Here is a 26,206-nt window from a genome sequence, read left to right as displayed (position 1 = left end):
CTCCTTATGTTTTAAAGGAGCTGTTTTATCTAATGCTGAGTGAAGGGCTGTGTTATAGTGGTCAACAAGACTATCTAGTGTTGATGGAGTAGGTGAAGACAGTAAAAGATCAGAAATGGATCCAGAAAGGATAGAGGGACAGATATTTTTAAGGTTTCTGTAAGAAATTTGTCGTTTACAGGTAAGAGGATTGGCAGATTCACGATGTCACTGCTCAAAAAAAACAGTTGTCTGTTTGAGGTTTCTTTAGTGAGATACTGCTGTATTAATATACCAATAGTTCCATCCGTACGAAAATTGACCGGTCTTATGGAGCTTTTATTTTGACACAACGCCCCGTTTTTAAGAACCGGACGTTGTTCCTTTCTGTTATTTGTTGTTAAGTGCAGATTTCAATGTGTGTGCGTATGGCGCGAATGTTCGGCACACAGGTCGAGTGAAATCAAGAATGATCTAACCAACAGACGAAAGGTATGTACTTACAGAGCATATTAAGAAGAAATGCAAGAAAGCGGCACGTGAAGTCACCGCCCATTTAGTATGCTCGAGTCCCAACCGAGTGGCTGTGTGAGCTAGCATAGCCACAGCGGTCGCTTCCGTGGGTTAGCCCGTTTTTGCACTGAAGTGCAACACACAGTTCATCACTTCTACGGAAGATTCCTTTCAACCCTAAGTCACTGGATTTCGTGTCACCGGCACGTCAAGGCTGCACCCTCCTTGTCATGGGTCTGTCAGTCAGGCGCTACGCGGGGGTCGCAGTGGGCCTATGTGTTCATTACCGAATGCCGATTATTTGTTAAAGCCTCGAACACACAACCCCGATGGTCAGTTTTCTAGTTAGTCTGACTTCGCGCTGTATTTAAAGGGACTGACGTTTAGTCCAAATCCATCAAGATGACGTTTGGGGTATTGGATTGGGGCCCTCTGTGCCCCCCAAGTCCAGTCTGTATGGTGGGTTTATATATTTTATGATGCTGTATGTTTCAGGACGGTAATACATATGCAGTACCTGTTTGTTCTGAAGATGACACATTCAAAGTGTGTGGGCAGAGAATCAAGCAGCCACTAGAATGTAGATTATTTACAGTCATATGAAAAAGTTTGGGAACCCCTCTTGAATTCTTTTGATTTTTCTTTATCATTGGCTGAGCTTTCAAAGTAGCAACTTCCTTTTAATAAATGACTTGCCTTATGGAAACAATAGTATTTCAGCAGTGACATTAAGTTTATTGGATTAACAGAAAATAGATAGATACTTTATTAATCCCAAGGGGAAATTCACATACTATATGCAATATGCATCATAACAAAATTAGACAGGTGCATAAATATGGGCACCCCAACAGAGATATTACATCAATACTTAGTTGGGCCTCCTTTTGCAAATATAACAGCCTCTAGACGCCTCCTATAGTCTTTGAGCGTCTGGATTCTGGGTGGAGGTATTTGTGACCATTCTTCCTTGCAAAAGCTCTCCAGTTCAGTTAAATTTGATGGCTGCTGAGCACGGACAGCCTGCTTCAAATCATCATTGATATTCAAGTCAGGGGACTGTGACGGCCATTCCAGAACATTGTACTTCTCCCTCTGCATGAATGCCTTTGTAGATTTTGAACTGTGTTTTGGGTCTTTGTCTTGTTGGAATCTTCAACCCCTGTGTAACTTCAACTTTGTGACTGATGCTTGAACATTATCCTGAAGAATTTGTTGATATTGGTTTGAATTCATCAGACCCTCGACTTTAACAAGGGCCCCAGTCCCTGAACTAGCCACACAGCCCCACAGCATGATGGAACCTCCACCAAATTTGACAGTAGGTAGCAGGTGTTTTTCTTGGAATGCGGTGTTGTTCTTCCGCCATGCAAAGCGCTTTTTGTTATGACCAAATAACTCCATTTTTGTCTCATCAGTCCAAAGCACTTTGTTCCAGAATGAATCTGGCTTGTCTAAATGAGTATTTGCATGCAACAAGTGACTCCGTTTGTGGCATGAGTGCAGAAAGGGCTTCTTTCTCATCACCCTGCCATACAGATGTTCTTTGTGCAAATTGCGCTGAATTGTAGAACGATGTACAGATACACCATCTGCAGCAAGATGTTCTTGCATGTCTTTGGAGGTGATCTGTGGGTTGTCTGTAACCATTCTCGCAATCCTGCACATATGCTGCTCCTGTATTTTTCTTGGTCTGCCAGACCTGCTGGGTTTAACAGCAACTGTGACTGTGGCCTTCCATTTCCTGATTCCATTCCTTTCAGTTGAAACTGACAGTTTAAACCTCTGAGATAGCTTTTTGTAGCCTTCCCTTAAACCAGGAGACTGAACAATCTTTGTTATCAGATCTTTTGAGAGTTGCTTTGAGGATCCCATGCTGTCAGTCTTCAGAGGAGAGTCAAAGGGAAGTACAACTTGCAATTGACCACCTTAAATACCTTTGTATCTCATGATTGGACACACCTGTCTATGAAGTTCAAGGCCTAATGAGCTCATCCAACCAATTTGGTGTTCCAAGTAATCAGAATTGAGCAGTGACATGCATTCAAATCAGCAACATTACAAAGGGACTCACATTTTTGCACAGCCGGTTTTTCACATTTGATTTAATTTACTACAGCTAAATACTGCTTCACTAAAAATCTTTGTTCGGAAAACACCCCAGTACTCAGATGTTCCTAGGAAATGAAAGACATACCACTGTTATCTTTTTTGTTGAAAGTAGAGTCAATTATTATGTAGGCCGAGAGGGGTTCCCAAACTTTTTCATATGACTGTGTGTGTGTGTGTGTGTGTGTATATACAGTATATGTGTGTGTATATATATATGTCTATGCGTGGAAGTGTATGTGTGTGTGTGTGTCTGTCCGGCCTGGAAGTGCGAGGCTACAGCATGAATCTGAAAGAAAACTCCTCTGTGGTTTTACTTTGGCGACAGAGTTGAGACTAACTTAGCTGCTAATACACAAGTGAGGTGAGCGCATAAGCAAAACGAAACCTTCAAGAAGAGAGAAACTTGCTTAGTTGCTGATAGACTGGGGGGGGGCTCATCTGCAAAACGAAACCGCTGATTTTTTTTTGTGACAATTTCAATAGCTTCTAGAAGCCTGGGCTTTTTACAGCATGGGCTTACACAGCTAGTGTATGTGTATATATAATATATATATATATATATATATATATATATATATATATATATATATATATATATATATATATATATATGTATATATATATACAGTGGTGTGAAAAACTATTTGCCCCCTTCCTGATTTCTTATTCTTTTGCATGTTTGTCACACAAAATGTTTCTGATCATCAAACACATTTAACCATTAGTCAAATATAACACAAGTAAACACAAAATGCAGTTTTTAAATGATGGTTTTTATTATTTAGGGAGAAAAAAAATCCAAACCTACATGGCCCTGTGTGAAAAAGTAATTGCCCCCTTGTTAAAAAATAACCTAACTGTGGTGTATCACATCCGAGTTCAATTTCCGTAGCCACCCCCAGGCCTGATTACTGCCACACCTGTTTCAATGAAGAAATCACTTAAATAGGAGCTGCCTGACACAGAGAAGTAGACCAAAAGCACCTCAAAAGCTAGACATCATGCCAAGATCCAAAGAAATTCAGGAACAAATGAGAACAGAAGTAATTGAGATCTATCAGTCTGGTAAAGGTTATAAAGCCATTTCTAAAGCTTTGGGACTCCAGCGAACCACAGTGAGAGCCATTATCCACAAATGGCAAAAACATGGAACAGTGGTGAACCTTCCCAGGAGTGGCCGGCCGACCAAAATTACCCCAAGAGCGCAGAGACGACTCATCCGAGAGGTCACAAAAGACCCCAGGACAACGTCTAAAGAACTGCAGGCCTCACTTGCCTCAATTAAGGTCAGTATTCACGACTCCACCATAAGAAAGAGACTGGGCAAAAACGGCCTGCATGGCAGATTTCCAAGACGCAAACCACTGTTAAGCAAAAAGAACATTAGGGCTCGTCTCAATTTTGCTAAGAAACATCTCAATGATTGCCAAGACTTTTGGGAAAATACCTTGTGGACTGATGAGACAAAAGTTGAACTTTTTGGAAGGCAAATGTCCCGTTACATCTGGCGTAAAAGGAACACAGCATTTCAGAAAAAGAACATCATACCAACAGTAAAATATGGTGGTGGTAGTGTGATGGTCTGGGGTTGTTTTGCTGCTTCAGGACCTGGAAGGCTTGCTGTGATAGATGGAACCATGAATTCTACTGTCTACCAAAAAATCCTGAAGGAGAATGTCCGGCCATCTGTTCGTCAACTCAAGCTGAAGCGATCTTGGGTGCTGCAACAGGACAATGACCCAAAACACACCAGCAAATCCACCTCTGAATGGCTGAAGAAAAACAAAATGAAGACTTTGGAGTGGCCTAGTCAAAGTCCTGACCTGAATCCAATTGAGATGCTATGGCATGACCTTAAAAAGGCGGTTCATGCTAGAAAACCCTCAAATAAAGCTGAATTACAGCAATTTTGCAAAGATGAGTGGGCCAAAATTCCTCCAGAGCGCTGTAAAAGACTCATTGCAAGTTATCGCAAACGCTTGATTGCAGTTATTGCTGCTAAGGGTGGCCCAACCAGTTATTAGGTTCAGGGGGCAAGTACTTTTTCACACAGGGCCATGTAGGTTTGGATTTTTTTTTCTCCCTAAATAATAAAAACCACCATTTACAAACTGCATTTTGTGTTTACTTGTGTTATATTTGACTAATGGTTAAATGTGTTTGATGATCAGAAACATTTTGTGTGACAAACATGCAAAAGAATAAGAAATTAGGAAGGGGGCAAATAGTTTTTCACACCACTGTATGTATATACATATATATATATATATTATATAACATAAACACACACAAACACAGAGTACCTTCAGCAAGTATTCAGACCTCTTCACTGGAGGTCCAGAGTGCCCAGATTTTCACTGAGGTTGTCTCTGTACTTTGCTCCATTCAGCTTGCCCTCGACCCTGACTAGTCTCCCAATCTCTAGCTGCATGGCATGATGCTGTCACCACCGTGCTTCTGGCTGGAATGGTGTTGTGCAGGTGATGAGCAGTGCCTCATTTTTTTTCACACGTTGCACTTAGAATGCACTTTAATCTTGCTTTTATCAAGCTGATTTCTCACAGTCTAGAGAGTTCTTTTGGTGCCTTTTGCCAGTCTGCTTTCTTTCATGTGTCTCCTGGCCACTCTCCCATAAAGCTCAGGTTAGTGGTGGTTGTCCTTCTCAAAGTTTCTCCCATCTCCACACTGGTTCTCTGGTGTTCAGCTAGAGTGACCATCGGGTTCCTGCTCACCTCTCTTACAAAGGCCCTTCTCCCTTGAATGGACAGCCAGCTCTAGGAAGAGCTGTGGTTGTTCCAAATGGTTTCCATTTAAGAATGATTCAGTTCAGTGCTTTTTGGTGGATTTCCAAATGCATTCTGTTTTGCTTTGTCTACAGAGTAGAAGAAAGGAAGCTGTTGTACCAGACAGTTGTTCACAATCGAAGAGATGTGTGCAGCTGTCAAGGAGCCTCTAGTTTTGGGGTACAAATGTGAAGAGGTGGCCACCTCGGAAGAGAAGAGTCCTGATGTGAAAGGAGAGAATCCTTTGGTTTGCAGGGATGTCCTTGCCAAGAATGCCGTAGAGAAAAGTAGAGTGAACATTAAAAAAGAGGACTGTGAATGGGAATCTGTGTACCATCAACTGGAGAGTCCTGTTATTAAAAGGGAGGATTGTGAATGGGCATCAATAAGTGTTAAAGAAGAATGTGAGTCGTCATCTGACAGCACTGACATGCAGATGAAGGAAACTCTAAACAGCATCAAGAAAGAAGACTTGGAGTCAGACTTCAACTGTCAGTATGTGTGTCCAGGTGAAGAACTGTCCAAATCAGGAGTCAGGCTGAGCAGTCACTACTCCATAAAACTTCATTCTGTCCAAGTGAAGTCCGAATCTTTAGACTCTGACGTGAAGAAGACTGAGAAAGCATCCTGTTCAAGTCTTTCCGGAGAAGGTAAGAGCTGAATTAAAACTTGTGTGAGTTACCTGAAGGGTGCTGTCTTGCTTTTTCAAAGGCTTCTTATGATAAAGGGGCACGTGCTCTTTGAACATTAGGTTAGTTTATCTCGCAGTTTAATGTAAGCTACAAACACAACCCCACGCATGCCTCAAAATTGTCAGTAAAGAACCCTCATATCTTATAGAAGAATAGCATTTGACTTTATAAGTTGATTAAGCTTCTTGAAGCAAGTGGCAGTCAATGTTCGGCAGGCAGTATGTAATCAGAACAAGAGCCGCTCATGAACACCGGCGTGATGAGTAAGTGTCTTCTTAGTGGCAGAGGTTTTGGGTCTTCAGAGATGTTCAGGTTGTAATGGTTTCCACAACAAGACAAAACAAACAAAAACCAGATGTGTCTTCTTTGGCGGTCTAGATCCATGTGTAGGCATCATACCTAGCAGCCTAACTTTAAATGGTAGGCTTCCAAAATGGGGATTAAGGCTTTTTAAACTTGAAATTCTCAAACATGTTCAGAATGGAGGAGAGAGACACCTTCAATCTCTGGTCCAAAGGACAAACAAAAGCAAAGTTCCTTAATACAGGTAAAATTCTGTTATAATGAACTGCCAAGGACCTAAAAAATATTTTGTTGTAATGAAAATTTCGTAGTAATGAGATTCTGTATTTGTCACTATAGTTCTTTCTTTAACTTGTGTCCAGGCGTTTGCAGTCATTTCAATAGCTTCTTTCACCTTCATTTTCATCTTCTCCTGTCTACAAGTTATGCTGACGAGAATTTTTCTCAGCATTTCCTTGCAATAATATACTTTCAGGGTGCGAAAGATGACCAGGTCCAATGGCTGAAGCACTGCTGTGCAATTGGGTTGGAAGAATTCAAAGCGAACATTATCTAAATGTAGAAGCATGTTGTGGGCAATCAGAAGCCGAATAATCCCTTCCTTCTTCATATTGTGAGGTTTCTCAATTCTTGTGGGACCACTCCCCAAAAACGGGAACGACACGCTGAAGTGCATCCCGAAGCGCGATAGCCACGTCTGTAAAAGATTGTTTGTCCGTTGCTGGGGCAGGGCAACAGCAGACACACAGAGCTGCAGTGAGGCACCACAGAAGCCAATCCTAAAAGATCGGGGTCATGCTATAAGTCCCTGTCTTGCACCCCAAAACATGAGGCTGAGTCTCAGTACTTTAGCAAAACCAGCTTTATTCAGCTTGAAACAGGAACAGCCCAGTTATTTATTGTAGCGTGATCTGCCACTCTCCTATACTCAGACACAGCAGTCAGGCAGGGTCGTGGCCAGGTTAATGGCCAAGTAATACTGTGCCCTGCATTTACAATGTTCCTTGCATCACCCATCGAGATCTTTACTGTTTGCTTCGGCGGCGAGCTGCATCAGAGCTGTGAGCCTGCTGTTGCCCCGGCAACAGATAAACAGTCTTCCACAGACGCGGTGATTGCACTTCGGGACGCTCTTCTGCGTGTTGTTCAGTTGACGGAGGTCCCAAGAGAGTTTAGAAACCCCACATTTTCTTGAATGAGTGACAACATTAATAGGAATGTTTCTTGAATGCGCATCACTGAACCACATAAAAACGGCTTTTTCGACGTCTTCAAATGCAGCAGTTCGCATAGATTTGCAACCCGAGATTTTTCTTCTTTTTTTGCTCGGTCATTCAAGAAAGTGGACAGTGTCGATGGCGAAATTCCAAATTCACTGGCAATATCTTTTTTTTTTTTTTTGCCAGAATCAAGAGCTGCAAAAAATTTAATTTTTTTTTTCTAATGTGAACTGTTGTCGTTTTTTCATGTCTGTCGTTTCTAGAGGAGGGCGACAATGGATGTTAAATTCCAATGGATGTTTTTTCTAATGTTGACGAGCAATAAGCAAAAGGTATGACTAAAAAGCACCGAAAGCAAAAACAACAACAACAAAAAAAAAACAGTACGAGGAAGTTTTGAAGAAAGAAAAAAAATTAGTGTTTCTGTTTGGGGATCGCTGTGCACAACTGAGCTGCGGCCACAGAACTAACTGCTCTGCGGATGTTTCATTCGGGCATTTCAAGGTCTTTTGGGCACTTCGTTGTAATGAAAGTATCTGCTGAATGTACTTCGTAGTAACAAGATTTCTATAGACTCTTATCATATGGGGACCATAACTGTGGGGACCATAAAAATGCTTCATTGTAATGAAAATTTTTTGTAACAGAATTTTACCTGTATTTAAATATGTATTGAAAATTTAAAAAAGGGGAGTAACAAATAGACAAGGCAAGAAAAAGGATCACAAAGTAGGCAAAACCTAAAGCAAACAAATCCAGTAAAATGGACCTTAAAGACAACCAGACATTGAAGACTGCAAATCCAAAACAGAAGTGCAATATCAAAAAAAAAAAACGGGAATCTAAAGCCAAAATGCAACGGCAGAACTGCAGTGTAGGCTGCCATGTAACCTTTGACACAGCTGGGCTGTGTCAAGAGCTGGTGTGTCCTGCAGGGGGCGCTCACTCCCTGGGAATGAGTTCTTTTGTGTTTGCGGCGTGTTACTTAACCCAAATCTATATAGATATACTGTAACATAAAAGACGATACCCCTCCCTAGTAATACGGCAGTAAGAAATCACATAGGAGAAATAACTTTATTTAATGTTGGCCTACACTGCAGATAGTACAAAGATGAGTGAATCCAGTGACAAGACACGGTCTGGGAGTGGGAGCCCGAGGAGTGGAGTCTGTCTGTGTCATCATTTGAGATGCAGAAGGCATTCTCAGGATGGTGACGTCTTCCATTCGTTCATTGGCTTTAAATGTGTGCCGGGCAATGTTCTAAGGCTTTATACTGTTTCTCTACATCTAGGGCCCCCTCAGACAAGCATGCAGTTCCAAACAAGGCAACAACAAGGACACAAGTCTGTGCTGACTTAACAGATAGAAACAGCACATGGTTACAACTTGCACAGTGTCCATTTGTTCTAATCTATCTGTAGTGAAGAATTACGTTGGTTCAGGATTAAATTACAACCTCTACACACATCCAGTCAGAGGTGGATGAAGATGTCCAAATTCTATTGATTCATTTCCTCCAAAGTTATACAAATGTGAAGGTATGGTCTAAATAAAATAATAAAAATAAATTAGCTATTGTAGTTTCTTTCTCTTAAGTTTGTCAATGTAAACATTAGTTATTAACAGGTATTTTATTTATCCACTAGATGGCGTACTACACTCAAGGTAACATCAAATCAGGAAATTGTTAGAACGTTAAACCATAAAATGTTTACTCAACTTAAATAAGTAAATTATTCTTGACATATATAAATGTTCTATTTATACAAATAATATGTGTGAAACTCCAAATAATGTCTGTTCAACTACGCTTTAGCTGCCTCAAAACATCTATATTTTAGAAACTGTACTAATTATATATATCCAAATTACAAACTTAAACACATAAACAATATACTTTAAGGACAAACAATTAAATTCCACTTACTTTATATATAGTTACGCAAACTTTCACATTTGACAAATGAAGCTCCTACTCTACTGTTAAGATGCCACCAAACTAATCTATAAGGTTCAACGTGAAGCCCTGTGATTGGCCAAGTTCCAACTCCGCACAGGCCAATCACAGTAACTAATAATTCAAGGTGGACATCATCTTAATTAAAGGGAAACAACACATAAATACTATATTGGCCTTTTCAACACTATCTTTTTGTCATATTGCTTGCATGGCAATTCTAGTGTGTTTAATCTGGCTATGTGTCTGCTGTACCACAAAATCAGGTTTTTATAAGATAGATTTGCACAGAGCATAGTGACGTAGGTGGCCCTGCCCCCTTGGGGTCCATACAAAGCGGGAAAGGCAAATAATAACCTTATGGATTATTTATTTATTGAACATTGCACTGGTGCACTTTATCTGAACACTTAGTTTTTGTTATTTGGATTTGTAATAAAAGCACTTTTGCACTTTTGAACCATCCCCTAACTCAAATGTTATTGCCTCACTGTCTAGCTCATCGGTGACATTACCGATGGTGTTGCGTTCAAGGGCTCCCTAACAGCCGATGGGAGCATGGAGCTGAACCGCATCGTCACATAACCAAACACACAAACAAACACAGAGCACAATAATGTGAAAGTAACAATAAACAAACCAATATTCAGTCATAAAGTAATATTAAGAAAACATCATTTAATACATTAAATAGATAAATAGAAAAGACTACTGAGCCAGATGTTAATGCATTGCGATCTTTAAGCCATATTAAAATATATTTACAAAATTAAATGTGTGTATCTAAAAACATTTAAAGTATATATCACAATAACATACTAATTATTGATTATATAAAAAAATATGGTAGATCGAAGCAGCTTCAGCAGAATGGCATGACTCTCCATATTATATTTCTGAATTATTTATACCTTATCAGACAATGAGACCCCCTGTAGTCCTCAGATCAAATGCTATTGCCTGTGCCAAGGTCTAGACTGAAGAGCTGTGACGAGCTGTGGATAGTGATCGAAAGAACTAGACAAGAAAGACATTAGATCCCGGGAAACGCTGTTCACAATGCAGGAATTGCCAATGTCCGTGTCAGGAGAAATGTGGAAGTCACTAACTCATGTACTGTGATGGCCAGCAATAAAACAAGAAGCATGTAGATCATGACATTTTACCATCTTATGTGCAAGCAACAAGAAAAAATGTGCTAAAAGAAACTTCTACTGTCCTGACTGTGATGCCCTGCTGTGCACTGGTGACTGTCACAGAACAAAGGCACAGTAGTGGACACTCAATATAACCTTTCCTACTGTACTAATAGTGACGTTTTGGTATTTTTTTTTATTACGGGTAACAAAGTTTTTGGCTCATTTTTTCCAGGGGTAGACAAAACGCTAAGGAGGTGAAATAGTATGGGACGTAGCTTTTTTTGGGGCGCTGTAAACATGTACAGTAATCCCTCCTCCATCGCGGGGGTTGCGTTCCAGAGCCACCCGCGAAATAGGAAAATCCGCGAAGTAGAAACCACATGTTTATATGGTTATTTTTAGAATGTCATGCTTGGGTCACAGATTTGCGCAGAAACACAGGAGGTTGTAGAGAGACAGGAACGTTATTCAAACACTGCAAACAAACATTTGTCTCTTTTTCAAAAGTTTAAACTGTGCTCCATGACAAGACAGAGATGACAGTTCTGTCTCACAATTAAAAGAATGCAAACATATCTTCCTTTTCAAAGGAGTGCAAAGCAAGCAGTCAAAAAAAAAATCAATAGGGCTTTTTGGCTTTTAAGTATGCGAAGCACCGCCGGTACAAAGCTGTTGAAGGCGGCAGCTCACACCCCCTCTGTCAGGAGCAGAGAGAGAGTTAGAGAGAGATAGAGAGAGAGATAAAAAAATCAATACGTGCCCTTTGAGCTTTTAAGTATGCGAAGCTCCGTGCAGCACAGCATGTCGTTTCAGGAAGCAGCTGCACACAGCCCCCCTGCTCACACCCCCCTACGTCAGCGCAAGAGAGAGAGAGAGAAAGTAAGTTGGGTAGCTTCTCAGCCATCTGCCAATAGCGTCCCTTGTATGAAATCAACTGGGCAAACCAACTGAGGAAGCATGTACCAGAAATTAAAAGACCCATTGTCCGCAGAAACCCGCGAAGCAGCGAAAAATCCGCGATATATATTTAAATATGCTTACATATAAAATCCGCGATGGAGTGAAGCCGCGAAAGGCGAAGCGCGATATAGCGAGGAATCACTGTACTGTATAAATTCACAAATTCTGTTGGAAGCATGAAAAGTCATTGATTAAAGAGATTTTCTTTTTTTTGTAATATATTGTGCTGTTTTGGAGTCAGACTTCATCTGTCAATATGAAGAACTGTCCAAATCAGGCGTCTAACAGCATTAGGTAGCTTTGTGTTCACGTGTCTAAGTGGAAAGCCATTGAAATCCCAAAGTTACAAAAGGAAAAGTCTGGACACTGACAGTACAGTAAGAATTACCGTAGCTAAGTGAAAGAAAGCAATTACAGGATTGTGTCCCCCAGTTTTTGAATGGTTGTAGTAGATATAATGGATTTTCCAGTAACATTTTCCTGATCATAATACATCCAAATATAAAGTCATAACGTTCAGTTAAGGTAAACCTAAAATATTTTTTTAATAGATAAAACAATTGGAAAATTTTGGTTGCCTGTCTGTCTATCTGTCTGTCTGACTCACTCACTGTGGCGTGTGGCCCAGACAGAAGGGGGTAGACGCTCACCTCCTGCACTCCAGCTGTGTGAAGAGTTAGAGTCTCACCTGTGGTACTCTCAATCCATCTCACCCACGACAAAGTGAGAAGAAGCAAAATGCAGGTCATCGTTCAACCTGTGCTACCAGAATGAGCGAGACTAACTCTGTCTCTCACTGTGGAGCGAGAAAGAGGGAGAGACATAGCCATCTTATACACACCACTGTCACAAAGTCAAACAATTAAATAAAGAGATTAGAAGCAGAATGGGGTTACAACAGTAAATAGAGGAAAAGTGTATCTCTGAAAGTGCAAAGGAGGCATGGAAATGGCTTAATACCATGATGGGCAGATCAAAAATCTAGCCCAGACTAAATGACCCAATCCTACCCTTCTTGCTGAGTAGTTGAACTTCCTTCATGCCAAGGTCAATGGCGCCTATCCTGAGGATGAGTGGATGATACTCACTAGTCCTAATCTCCATAAATTCACCAGTTCTTTCTCAGATTAACCCACTGTTTTGTCTTGGTAGAGTATTATATTGCTGTACTTTCCCCTTTTGTATTATTAATATGTAGCCTCTGTCAGAATGCCTCAAATCTCACAGACATACCCCTGTTTATAAGGTATTATAGTATATAACTTCTCCCCACCTTTCCTTCTACATCTATAACCTCTGGCAATTAGGTGTAGTAAAAGACAAGCAGGAGTTACAATTTAAACAATGTATTATTGATAATATTCATAAATAATAACAATATGCAAAGTACATTTGAGTATCAGCAACCATACAACCTGATCAATGGTGATGTGTTGTTTCAGGCAGCACACAGACTTGTTAGTTATTTAAAATGTCTCTAGTTAAGGTGTCATTTGTGGTCAGCTTTCTTCAGAACAGGCCGCATGCCTGTCTCAGTATGGCTGCCGAGCTGTGCTCTTCATTGTGTTGTCCTTTTCAGTTCATGCATCAGTTTGGTAAGAGAGAGAGAGAGAGAGAGAGTGACCAATGGGGGAATAGAACACCTTCACACCTGCCATCCCCCAAAACCATATGTTAAGGTGAAGCTTGGCGGTTAGGCAGCCTGGCTTTCCCGCGGGGGTTGACTGAGAGACTTTAGCAGAGAAATATTAGCCAAACTTGTTTGAGACACTCCTATCGTAAAATTACAAAGAGACTCAGTCCTAAAAGGGGAGAAGGAGTTCTTAAACCGGAAAAGGGTGGAGTGCCCTCTCAGGGTTGGTAGAGAAATCCTGCCCTAAGTGGAGGAGTTCAAGTATCTAGGGATCTTGTTCACGAATGAGGGAAGAATGGAGCGTGAGATCAACAGGCGGATCGGTGCGGCATCCGCAGTAATGCGGGCTCTGCATCGGTCTGTCGTGGTGAAAAAGGAGCTGAGCCGCAAGGCGAAGCTCTCAATTTACCAGTCGATCTATGTTCCTACCCTCACCTATGGTCATGAGCTATGGGTAGTGACCGAAAGAACGAGATCGCGAATACAAGCGGCTGAAATGAGTTTCCTCCGCAGGGTGTCTGGGCTTTCCCTTAAAGATAGGGTGAGAAGCTCAGTCATCCGGGAGGGGCTCAGAGTAGAGCCGCTGCTCCTCCGCATCGAGAGGAGTCAGATGAGGTGGCTCGGGCATCTGATCAGGATGCCTCCTGGACGCCTCCTTGGTGAGGTGTTCCGGGCACGTCTAACCGGGAGGAGGCCCCGGGGAAGACCCAGGACACGCTGGAGGGACTATGTCTCTTGGCTGGCCTGGGAACACCTTGGGATTCCCCCGGAAGAGCTAGAAGAAGTGGCCAGAGAGAGGGAAGTCTGGGCATCTCTGCTCAAACTGCTGCCCCCGCGACCCGACCTCATATAAGCGGAAGAGGATGGATGGATGGATGGATGGAGTTCTTAAACCGTCAAACCATTGCTGTTATTATCTATAATGTATCACTAATATTACATTGCTTTGCCTAAGTTACAAATAAAGACATACAAAATATTTATCAACTTATATGCAAAATTTCACATCACAACACCCACATAAAGCCTTTGGTCCAGACAGGCTTAAAGGCAGGGAACTCCCAGAATGTGCTGCAGAGCTTGGGTGATGGTCTTAATCAGCTGTTTAACTACTCATGGACTTTCACTTTCAGGTCGTGGAAAGAATCCACCATTATATCTGAGCCCACGAAGCCAAACGCTGAGGCCGTTCGTGATTTTAGGTCAGGTTGGGGAGCATGTACTGGTACAGCAGACACGCGTTCGGTCCCACCTTCTGGAAATGACCCTCTATTTGCCACATCCAGGTGTTACGTGGGTGTCCCCTTGGCCTGGTCCAGCCACTCAGGTCCTGCGAGCCGGTCACCCTCGCGCCGATGCTCCCTCACAATGCAGGTGATGTGCCACATTCGGGACTCCATGAGCAACTGCTCATTCGACACAAAGTCAAACCAGTGGTATCCATGGTTACTGCTGGTTTTTGATTTTAGGTCAGTGTAAGAAAAAGGTGGTATGAGACCACGCTATTAGTACAGTGGAAATCAGTTATATCCCCTTCAGTATGTCAATAAGGCAGGCTGGAGGGTTGGAGGATGCCGGTTTGACTCATCTGGATACAATAGGCACATTACATTCTTCACGTTACAATGCTAGAATTATATTGATGCATTTTTCTTCTGCTCCAAATACACTAAATATACAGATAGGTCTGTAAGTATTTGGAGAGTGACACAACTTTTATGATTATAGCTCTGTATGTCCCAACAATGGATGTGAAATAAAGCAATCATTATGTGATTGAAGTATAGATGTTCAACTTTAATATATGGGGTTTAACAAAAATATTGTATGAGCCGTTTAGGAATGACAGCCATTTTTATACATGTCCCCCCACCCTTCCATTTCCAGGGGCTCAAAACTATATGGATTTTTGATTGACAAGATGTTCCTTAGTCAGCTGTGAGCAGGTCCGTCATTATTTTATTTACTGTTAAGCAGGTAGAAGGTCTGGAGTTGATTCCAAGTGTGGAGTTTGCATTTGGATACTGTCACTGTGAACCCTAAATATGAGGTTCAAAGAGCCGGCCATGCAAATAATACCAGGCCATCATTAGGCAGAGAAAATAAAACAAACCCTTTAGAGAGACAGCAGAAACACCAGGGGCCTCATGTATAACGCCGTGCGTAGAACTCACACTATAACATGGCGTAAGCACAAAGCGGGATTGTGCGTACGCACAGAAAAATCCAGATGCAGGAATCTGTGCGCACGCATACTTTCACGTTCTTCCACTACATAAATCCCGATTTGCGTGAAAAGTAACGCACGTGCACGCGCCTTCTGTCCCGCCCCAACTCCTCCCAGAATTATGCCTCTTTGAATATGCAAATCAATATAAATAGCCTTCTGTGAAAAGACAATGGGAAAAGCACGGGGGAAAATATAAGAATTTCAGCGAATACCAAGTGGAGGCAAAGGAAAAACGTACTATTTGTTAGTTTAAACAGTGGTATAATCAACAAAAGAAAGTTGATCGAGTGACAAAGTGTCGGAAAAACTCGAAAGATCAAATTCACAAAGTCGCACAGTGCCCGAAATGAAAAAGAAATCACATATCAAAGTCGCTGTGAAAAGGCGAGTCGTAGCCCACCGTCTGAGTGTCATAGGAAAGCATATTAGGGTACAAACAAAAAACATAGGCACACAGTGGGAAAAAAGCACGAAATGTCAACTTTAATCTCGAAATTTCACTTTAATCATGTAGTTTATTTTGCCATTAAAGTAGAACATTATAAACTTCATCTTAAAATCGTTTATTTTACTAGTTTCTCAAGTAGCATGTTAAATGCTTTTTTCTGTGTTTGATCTTCTATGTGCTCTATGTGTGTGAATCACTACGTGCTTCCGTTCTTTCTCTTTCTCCGACAGGACACAGAATGCATTACATTCGAGATATTACAGCTCTCTGAATATTAAAATACTGAGATGTATACGTGATATCATTTTCATGATGATCGGAATGAAAGCATGTTATTAACATGGGAACACGGTGACGCAGTGATTGTTCATATCTCACGCAAGAGGCTGCTGCACCATGTGCGACCTTCGATGAAATAATTTATTACAGAAGTACTGTCTCTTTCAAACGTACTAACCTCCAATTCCTGTCCATACTTTTCTTTCTCCAATCGCCACACAATCAGCTCTCTGTAATAGACGTTAAGCCATTTGTAAGCTTAGAACGCTGATTCTTCAAAACTTTTAAGGAACATTGAAATATCTTCGTAGTACATGTTTAATTATTCTATTCGTCAATCCTTCCAGTGTCGCGTCAGCACCAGCAAGAATACAGCGCAAGGCAGGAGCTATCCTTGAACTAGCTATACGCTGCGGCACCGTGTCCTCACATGTTTAATTATTAGCAATACAGATTATTTAAATGAAGTTAAAGTTCTAGCTGTATACTATAAGCAACACATTTTGCTGCATTTCATCTTAAAAATGATATTGCCATCATACACGCTTTATAAAGTAGCGCAGGTTGTGCAATATTATAACTGTAGTGCAAGTTTACAGTGAGGTGATTGAATGCGTTTATAGTTCTTGGGATGAAACTGTTTCTGAAACGCGAGGTCCGTACAGGAAAGGCTTTGACGCTTTTTGCCGTGGTTGAGGTAGTGTGTACTTGAAACTGTATACCGATAATTCTCTTTCCGATCATCTGCTGCTGTGATTCACACTCGGATACAGTGATATAAATACTCTGAGTGGTGCAGTGAGAGTAATATGGAAAAAGATGATCCGCAGTGGCAACCCTTAACAGGAACAGCAAAAAGAAGAACAAGATGCAGTGAGCGTAACAACACTAAAGCAGTTATGGTATTTGGAATACTATGGCTATTCCTTGGCCCATTATATTGTTACAGGTTAATTACAATCAGATGCATTACACTAATAAACAATATGCAGTTAATTTCAGTGTATTTATAAAGCCGCGTCAGGAATGTGGAGCTAAGAAAGAAAGGATGAGCACACAGGAACAGTAGTTTGACCATTCTGTGGACCATTATATTGTTACAGGTTAATTACAATCAGATGCATTAAATTTATGAACGATATGCGGTTAATTTCAGTGTATTTATAAAGCCGCCGCCGTGGATGTGGATCTAAGAAAGGGTAACCATACAGGAACAGTAGCACTGCTTTGACACTGGGTGCCGCCAGTCTGCAAAACCAGGCGGATAAATTGCGTACGCCAAGGTATGAGTTACCGTGGAAATGTGCGTGGCTTTACGCCAAGTTTAGGTTTTATACATCGCTATTTGAGCGTGGAAAGGTTCGTACGCAACATTTCTGTGCGTACGCACTGTTTATACATGAGGCCCCAGGAGAGGTCAAATCAACCATTTGGCACATTCTTATAAAGAAGAAACACGGTGGTGAACTCAGCAACACCAGAAGGTCTGGAAAACCACAGAAGACAACTGTGCTGGATGATTGTAGAATTCTGTCCTTGATGAAGAAAACCTAATTGATGACATTTAGCCAAACCAAGAACACTCTCCACTATCCTTGCCAAAGTCTGTAATCAAGAGAAGCCTTCATGAAAGTAAAGACAGATGGTTTACCACAAGGTACAAACCACTGGTGAGCCTCAAGAATGGAAAGGTCAGATTAGACTTTCCCAGAAAATATTTTTAAAAGCCTGTTTAGTTCTGGAAAAATTTTCTTTGAACAAAGGAAACGAAGATCAATACATACCAGAATGTTGTAAGAAGATTATGGACAAGAGAAGAAACCGCTCATGATCTGTTGAATACAATATCATCTGTGAAACATGGTGGAGCCAGTGTTAAGGCCTGATCTTACATGGCTGCTAGTGGAAGACCCTCACTGGTGTTTATTGATGATATGACTGCTGGCAGAAGTAGCAGGATGAGCTCTGAAGTGTCCAGAGCTGTACGATCTGCTCAGATTCAGACAAATGCTGCAAAACTGATAGGACAACACTTCACAGTACAGATGGACAATGAGCCAAAACATACTATGAGAGCAAACCAAGTGCTTTTCAATGCAAAGAAATGGAAAATTCGACTGACCTCAACCCAACTGGACATGCAGTTCACTTGCTGAAGACAAAACTAAAGGCAGAAAGTCCAACGAAGAAGCAGCACCTGAAGACAGCAGCAGTAAAGTCCTGGCACAGCATCACAAGGGTGGAAACCCAGCACTTGGAGAAGGCCAGGGGTTCAGAGTTCAGGCAGTCATTGACTGGAAGAGGTCTGCAACCAAATATTGAAAATGATCATAATATTTATGATTACATTAGTTTGTTCAAATACTTTTGCTTTTATACCATGTGTAAAAAATGTCCGTCTTTTCTAAACAGCTCAAATGATATTTTTTGTTAAAAGCCTTAAATTAAAGCTGAAAGTCTACACTTCCATCACATAATGATTGCTTCATTTCAAGTCCATTGTGGTGACTCACAGAGCCAAAATTATGACAATTGTGTCACTGTCCAAATACTGATGGACCTGACTGTACACATTCCGGCTTCTTGGGTTACAAGTTAATCCATTGTGGTTTTACAGATGAGAAAGATCCGGCAGGAGAGACCACAGCAGGTGGTGGTGGTGGTTGTAAACAGTAGGGTCTCTCTTATTTTTCACGTATGCTAATTAAACTGTAACACTGGCTGAATAGTTTTATTCAAGTACGTAGATGACCCTCTTAGCCCATGGAGAAGACAAATACATTTTAGACTTCATGCTACCAGTTTGTGGATGCTCTGATCACCCTCACTGACGAGAGCACGTTGGACTTCAGCATCTCTAAAACTAAAGTGTTATGTCATAGAACGGGGAGACCCCACAAGCTTCCATACCCTCTTTTTGAACCCGTGAGGGTGAAGGGGCAGGTGATGGAGCAGGTTAGTGTTTTTTGTTTTTCCTTTAACATGTTGACTTTGTGTATAAAGAGCCTGAACAAACCTACCGATCGGACAAACATCCAGTTATCTTTTCAGTGGATTTACAATTTCAATTGATTAACTTATTTTGAATATAGTACATCAATGTCAAACTTGTGATTTTGTTTTGTAATATTTGTTGTGTGTGTATATTTAATGCACATGGAGGGGATGCACTGCAATGAAAAACAGGGCCTGTAGGCAGTGTATTGTGCAGGTTGATCACAATTGCTTTTGCACTTTGCAAAGGTCAGATTTAGTGCTGTCAGACAGATTCAGATTAGTGTAATGTCTTGTGCACAGCACATTCCTGATAGGGATCTGCTTGCTTTTCTTTGAAATTACTGTTGCTTTTAAAGGAGCAAATGGTCCTGGACTTTTTGAACCTCTTCACTGGCTTGGGCTGCATAGCCTTGACCTGAAAAGCTCATCCCAGAAGTGCAAAGGCAGTCAGTCATTTTCCAACCCCGCTATATCCTAACACAGGGTCACGGGGGCCTGCTGGAGCCAATCCCCGCCAACACAGGGTGCAAGGCAGGAACAAAACCCGGGCAGGGCGCCAACCCCACCGCAGGGCACACACAACAACCACACACCAAGCACAATTTAGGATGGCCAATGCACCTAACTTGCATGTCATTTGGACTGTGGGAGGAAACCCATGCAGACACAGGGGAGAACATGCAAACTCCATGCAGGGAGGACCCTGCAAGCGAACCCGGGTCTCCTTACTGCGAGGGCAGCAGCGCTACCACTGTGCTACCCGTGCAAAGGCGCATTAAAAAAATAAAGATGGTCCTTGATTTAATACCAAGAAGAAGTACCTGTAGTTTTAAAGTCCATCATTAAGCTAGAAACTTACACTTGCACAAGCACACACACACAGCCAAGTGTAAACCAGGAACACTGCAGGGCCAATTGGTCCAGCCCTTCAGCCGGATACAGACTTGCAGCATCTGGCATAAGAACATTTGAAAAAGCTGTAATGTTTCTAAATAAGAAATTACAGTGAATATAAAATGTAAAAAAGCTTAAGGATGTTATAAACATTTTAGTAATTTATTTATTTTTTATTTTACCTTATACAATTTCTAGCATCAGGAATTTGTTAGTTTTCACATACCCCTTGGGGTCAGCCATTGTACAGCTCCCCTGGAACAATTGCAGGTTAAGGGCCTCGCTCGAGGGCCCAGCAGAGAAGGATCTCTTTTGGCAGTAATGGAGATTTGAACCAGCAACCTTCCAGATACCAGTGCAGATCCTTCGCCTCAGAGCCAAGGACAGAGTTGGCAGTTACCATTTGGGATTGTGCTAATTAAAATTTGAAACTTGAATGAGTGATACCTTATTCCTCATTTACCTGACTTGTTTTTACCATATTCTCAAACTTTTAAACATATACAGTACCAAATTTTTAAAAAACCTTACTTGTCCACTACAATGCAAAATGATTTTTAATACATCTGATTTTCCTTCAACTGTTACAATCACAATTTCTAGGACACTTTTCAATGTTGTTTTTTAGTTCCCTTTCCTACTAATTTTGACAGTAATCTTGGTATAACTCTCAGTATAAAAAGAGACTTTCTTGCTGTTGGTTTGTTAATTTCCTGCCCGGCTGGCAGACATCAAATTTCCAAAAATAGCAAGGTTTAGCTTGAAAATGATGATTTAGGTAATCTCCATTACATGTATGCAACAAATGAAAAAGATAACATTTGAGTCAGACATTGACCTCCTTGACTGACCTCTCCCTCCAGCATGTACTACATTTACTTTGAGCACAGACTTCACGCAGACAGTGCCAGGGCCAGGACTCGTACCAAGGATTGTGGAGCTGCGAGGCAATCGTGTGGAACACTTTGCAGTCTTTCATCATTTAGTATTATATGACTCAAAGGAATGGGGAGCTGGATCAAAAGTAAAGCTTTTTACTAGCCCCTCTTTTATGTTGCTCATGGGCAGAGGCGTTCTTAGGGGTGTGCGGGGCCTAGGGCTGACCAACCCCACGCGGTTACATCAAACACTGTTACCGGCATGTGTGGATTGTATAAATTTGTGCGTAAATTTAATAAAAATAATGTTAACATACATCAGATTTTCTTATTACAGTATTCAGCTACATTTTTGCAAGATAACACGCGGACTTTATCAAAATATAACTGGAGAATATAACTTGAAATCTGCTCGAACGGGACATGCATACCTCAAAAGCGGGGCCCTCTTAGGTGCAGGGCCTGGGGCAGTCGCCCCACTTGCCACCCCCAAATGCCACTCTTGCTCATGGGTTTGCTCACATCCTAATCTTACAAACTCTGTGGCAAAGTCCTTTTTCCAGGTCCTTTGACTCTAATCTCCTCTGCAAATAGGTTACCATACTAAATGATACTCAGTAGGTGGGTACTTCCAGTTACCAACAGCTGAAGTGAGAAGTCAAACAAAATGACCCCTTCTATTGGCTAACTAAAAAGATTACAATATGCAAGCTTTTAAGGCAACTCGGGCCCCTTCTTCAGGCAAGACGTAATAGGTGTCATTTTGCTTCACTTCTCACTACATCCATAATGGCTAACACGGTACAACACCTTAGTACTACCAGCATCTGAAGAAAGTCCACTCTGGTTCGCTCTTGGGGCTTTTGCCCCCATTGGGAGAAGTGGAGGGTTCTGTCCCAGTCATGATAATTGGAGGCACATGCAAGCTGTCAGGTCATCCATGAGTGAGCTTCTGCTTGCCAGCAATCAGTCACACTGCTCAAATTAGCATAAGTTGTTTTCTTCACTGTCATTGGCTAATAAATGTGCTGCAGCACAATTAAGTTGGAATATTAGACCATAGTACACATTCAAAATGGCAGCTGCTGAAAAGCACACCAAACAGGACAGAAAAGTCTGAAAGTGCAATGCCAGTCTGCACAGTGACTTGAACATCAATAGTTTGTTTCAGTGGGAGTTTTGGGTGGCAATCAAACTAAATAAAGTGTTCAGCAGAGAAAATGTTATTCTTTTACCAGTAAGATGGAAAGACAAGTATTTGTGTATTGTTGCTAGCCTGGTTTATTTCCAAGGGAAAAGCTGTTGTATATTGCTTCATGGCGAATCGCCTTCTAAACTTTGCAATATATTGTACTTTATTTCATTATAGATTTACAAGAGAGTGGCACCTTCTTCTCATCTTCATTTTGTCAGACCTCTCCACACTGCAGTCCTCAACAAACACAGTGGAAAGCAAATATGAAGAAACTAGAATTGGCATCAGAGATTTTGACTCCAGCCACTTTAACTCTGCCAGTTGTAAAACAAATCGGAATGAAGGAAGTGAACGCTGAACAACAGGGGCATGATACAAATTTAGCTGCTTTACTGGTCTGCCAAGAGCAAAGTAAAAAGTTTAAACGGAAATCTAACTCCAGTGATACTAAATGGAGTAACACAAGACGGAAGCCATACTGCTGTTTTGAGTGTGGAAAACAGTTCTCTAGGAGTAACCATCTTCAGCAACACTCAAGAATTCACACTGGAGAGAGGCCATATTGCTGTTCTGAATGTGGCAAAAAATTCTCCACCAATAACAGTCTCCAAAAACATATGAGAATTCACACTGGAGAGAAGCCATATTCCTGTTCTGATTGTGGAAAGCAGTTCTCACAAGTTAGCAGTCTTCAAACACACATGAGAATTCACACTGGAGACAAGCCATATTGTTGTACTGAATGTGGTAAACGCTTTTTGGACAGAAGCAGTCTACAGAAACACATAAGAATTCACACTGGAGAGAAGCCGTATTGCTGCCCTGAATGTGGCAAACAGTTCTCCACCAGCAGCAATCTTCAGAAACACACACAAACTCACACAGGAGAGAGGCCATTTTCCTGTTCTGAATGTGGCAAACGATTTTTGCATGATAGCTACCTTCAAACTCACAAAAGAATTCACACCGGGGAGAAGCCGTATTGCTGTTCTGAATGTGGCAAACGATTCTTACAGTTTGGCCATCTTCAGGCCCACAGGAGAATTCACACTGGAGAGAAGCCATACTGCTGTGGCGAATGTGGCAAACGATTCATTTACAGTGGTGACCTTCAGACGCACACAAGAACTCATACAGGAGAGAAGCCGTATTGCTGTTCTGAATGCGGCAAGCAATTCTCCACCAATAGCAGTCTTCAGGTCCACAAAAGGATTCACACTGGAGAGAAACCATATTGCTGTTCTGAATGTGGCAAACGATTTTCTTGCAGTGGCAATCTTCAGAAGCATACTAAAATATGCAATCTGAGATCTGCAAGATGTGGAACCAAACAACTGTCCGTTTCGCATGGAAAGAGTCATGCAAAATAGACTTCTTTTAGGAGGTCACATTTTTGGATTTCCCAGAATAAATAATGACCAGGTCCAACTTGATGTCCTGCTAGTTACCATCACCTGCCATTAACCACAAAAACTACAAAAAGAAACATTACTAGGGACAATACAGTTATTATAGAGCAACTGTAATACAGTATTTCCCTTACCATTGATATGAGTGTGTGGGCCAATCAGAAAGCTTGATTATCCACCCAGTAATCAATTGGACCCTCACCTCCCTGACTGGGTATGGGGGCTGAGGTGTAGTATTAGAACTGAAATTCTTTATCAAATCACTGTAAATGTTATGTTGAATGGCTGCCAAATTTATTCCCACCTTGCCCTACACATGCAATGCAATGCAAGTCTTGGAATCAATGTGAAAACTCTGAAACAATCTTAAAATGAGTCATGTACTCATTCACCTGCAGTGACACCTCCAGCGACTGAGGAATGGTCAGGTTTTAGGAACTGCAGTCCTTAAATGTTATGTGGCTTCTTGTTCTGAGATGACCCTGCCTTTAGGCAATAATATGAACCAACAGACAGCAAATGCTGTCCCACCAATCTCATTCCCTTTAAATAATTTAACTTATAATGTAAAGCAAACAATAGTGTTCTGACTGCCAACTTATTATAACAGATAAAAATGCCTTTTTGTAGGATGGCCTTTTGTAAACGCGATTATATTTAAATTGTGTATATTTGTGGGTATGCTTAACTATAATGCAAATATAGATGTGCTCCTTTTTTGTTTGTAAAATTATTTATTTATTGGTGCAACCTCTTTTAAGAGGAGACCCTCAGTCAGGAAACCATGCCACTCACTAATCAGAACTGAACTTTTCTTGTAGTTTCATTTTTCCCTCATCATGATAGGAGAAACCCCCTGTCACTTGTCATGGCACTTTTATTTTTTTTATTATACTTCAGTTTTTCCTTCTAGACCAGTGCTGTTCAATCCCTACAGACCTCAGGGACCCCCATAGTTGAACATTTTTATTTCGACCAATTTCACAATCGGTGCATCATTTTTAGTTTTAATGATTCCCAAAGTTCAGTGAGCTGGTTGTTTATTTTGAGAAATTATGAAATATTTGCATTTTTTTTTCCAAAACATGGAATGCTACATTTCATTTGCCATTTTCTTTTTAATTCAGCCTTTTCAATAGAGTTTGCTCCTTTAATTGTAATTAAGATACCGAAAAGATGGAATGCTAAAGGGGAGCAATGACTTGAGTGTCATTTGTAAGGTACATTCCTTAATGAGGTGACACGTGAAGTAAACACATCGCTACCCTGGAGTAATTGGTGTTGTCTGCTCCCGTGGATACCAATAATTCCTGGTAAAAACTCAGTGAAGAGCAAGCACTAAACAAAAGCAGGTTTTATTGCATTAAATGACCAAACATTATAGAAAAAGGCCAAATTAAAAAGGATACAATAAAAGAAACATACATATTTCAAGTTGTGCCAACGATAACATATTTATGAACAGGACCATCTTACCAGCATCATAGGCCTCCAGGAAGAGTAGGGTCCCTGTTTTGATATCAAGCATAAATATACAAAGGCAGCAGAAACATCGTGGGTCCCCAGGAGTGGCTGTCGAATGAGTAAAAGATGAAAATATTAAAAATATACAATTTGAAGAAAGGGGGATTTTGAAACAGTAAACTCTTTCTTAATTGAAGTCATATAGAATAAGATGAGTTTGGAAATTTGCCATTACTTTTCAATGGAAGATTTTGAAGTTTCAAACCGTTGGGCTGCATACTGTGTTCAAGATATCTCAATAAAAATTGACCTATCCTGCCAAATTCCCTTGCCAAAAACTTCACAAATGTGATCCACTGGGAGTAGAGTTGTTTCATGCGAACAGACAGACATGACAACAACAGTAGGCGCTTTTTGCTTTAATTGCGAACACACCTAAAACCAGAATTGTCACCACGACAGTGTCCACGTTCAGCTAACAAAAGATGAGGCAAACACTCAGTCAGTTAGAACAAACAGAGCAGCCTAATGGAACAGTCACACAGAGAGAATTTTAACAGACAAACAGGATGAATCCAAACAAGTTTAAAAGAACATTCAGTTTCCCCTTCTAGCAGAATGTGCAGACTCTACACAGATATCAGCCTCCATTCAGGGTTTGAACCCAGGGTCCTGGTGCTGTAAGACCGCAGCAGTAAGCAGTCCATTTGCAAAAATGCTTAGAATAGAAAAACACAATGCAGTACAAATACAGGTGGGACTCGCAGATGCGTAACCCAAATTGTTTGACATAGGTTGCAACTGGATGGAAAATCTACAAATGTATAATACTTCATTACTTATTTTACAGAAAAACATTTCAAATGTATTAATACAATATCAGAGCACCTACCATACTTTAAATCTCAAATAATTTTAAAGTCGAGTTTGAACCACAGGTATGTACAGTATGCTGCGCAAGTCATCCATATCAAAACCAGTTTGTATCGTGATTTGAATTGTTTCTTACACTTGTATGAGATTAGACAGACCACGTTAAAGAGCTGGGGCAAAACACAGTGACCCCCATATAATGGAAGAGCAAGAAAACAAATGGCAATAGCAAGACAGCGTCATT

At 41.0% G+C, this 26,206-nt stretch overlaps 1 protein-coding gene across 1 annotated transcript; it reads left to right on the top strand.

The window, feature by feature from the left end:
• Positions 1-356: 356 nt before the first annotated feature.
• LOC114666269 (gastrula zinc finger protein XlCGF57.1-like) lies at positions 357-24,355 on the top strand. The gene is made up of 3 exons (XM_028821083.2): positions 357-471; positions 5,483-6,037; positions 22,391-24,355. Exons 2-3 carry the CDS (start codon positions 5,533-5,535, stop codon positions 23,584-23,586), a joined length of 1,701 nt encoding a protein of 566 aa, XP_028676916.1. The 5' UTR covers positions 357-471; positions 5,483-5,532; the 3' UTR covers positions 23,587-24,355.
• Positions 24,356-26,206: the final 1,851 nt, after the last annotated feature.

This window comes from Erpetoichthys calabaricus, chromosome 1, assembly GCF_900747795.2.
Source record: "Erpetoichthys calabaricus chromosome 1, fErpCal1.3, whole genome shotgun sequence".
NCBI lineage: Eukaryota > Metazoa > Chordata > Cladistia > Polypteriformes > Polypteridae > Erpetoichthys > Erpetoichthys calabaricus.
This window is presented reverse-complemented; position numbering and strand designations above follow the sequence as displayed.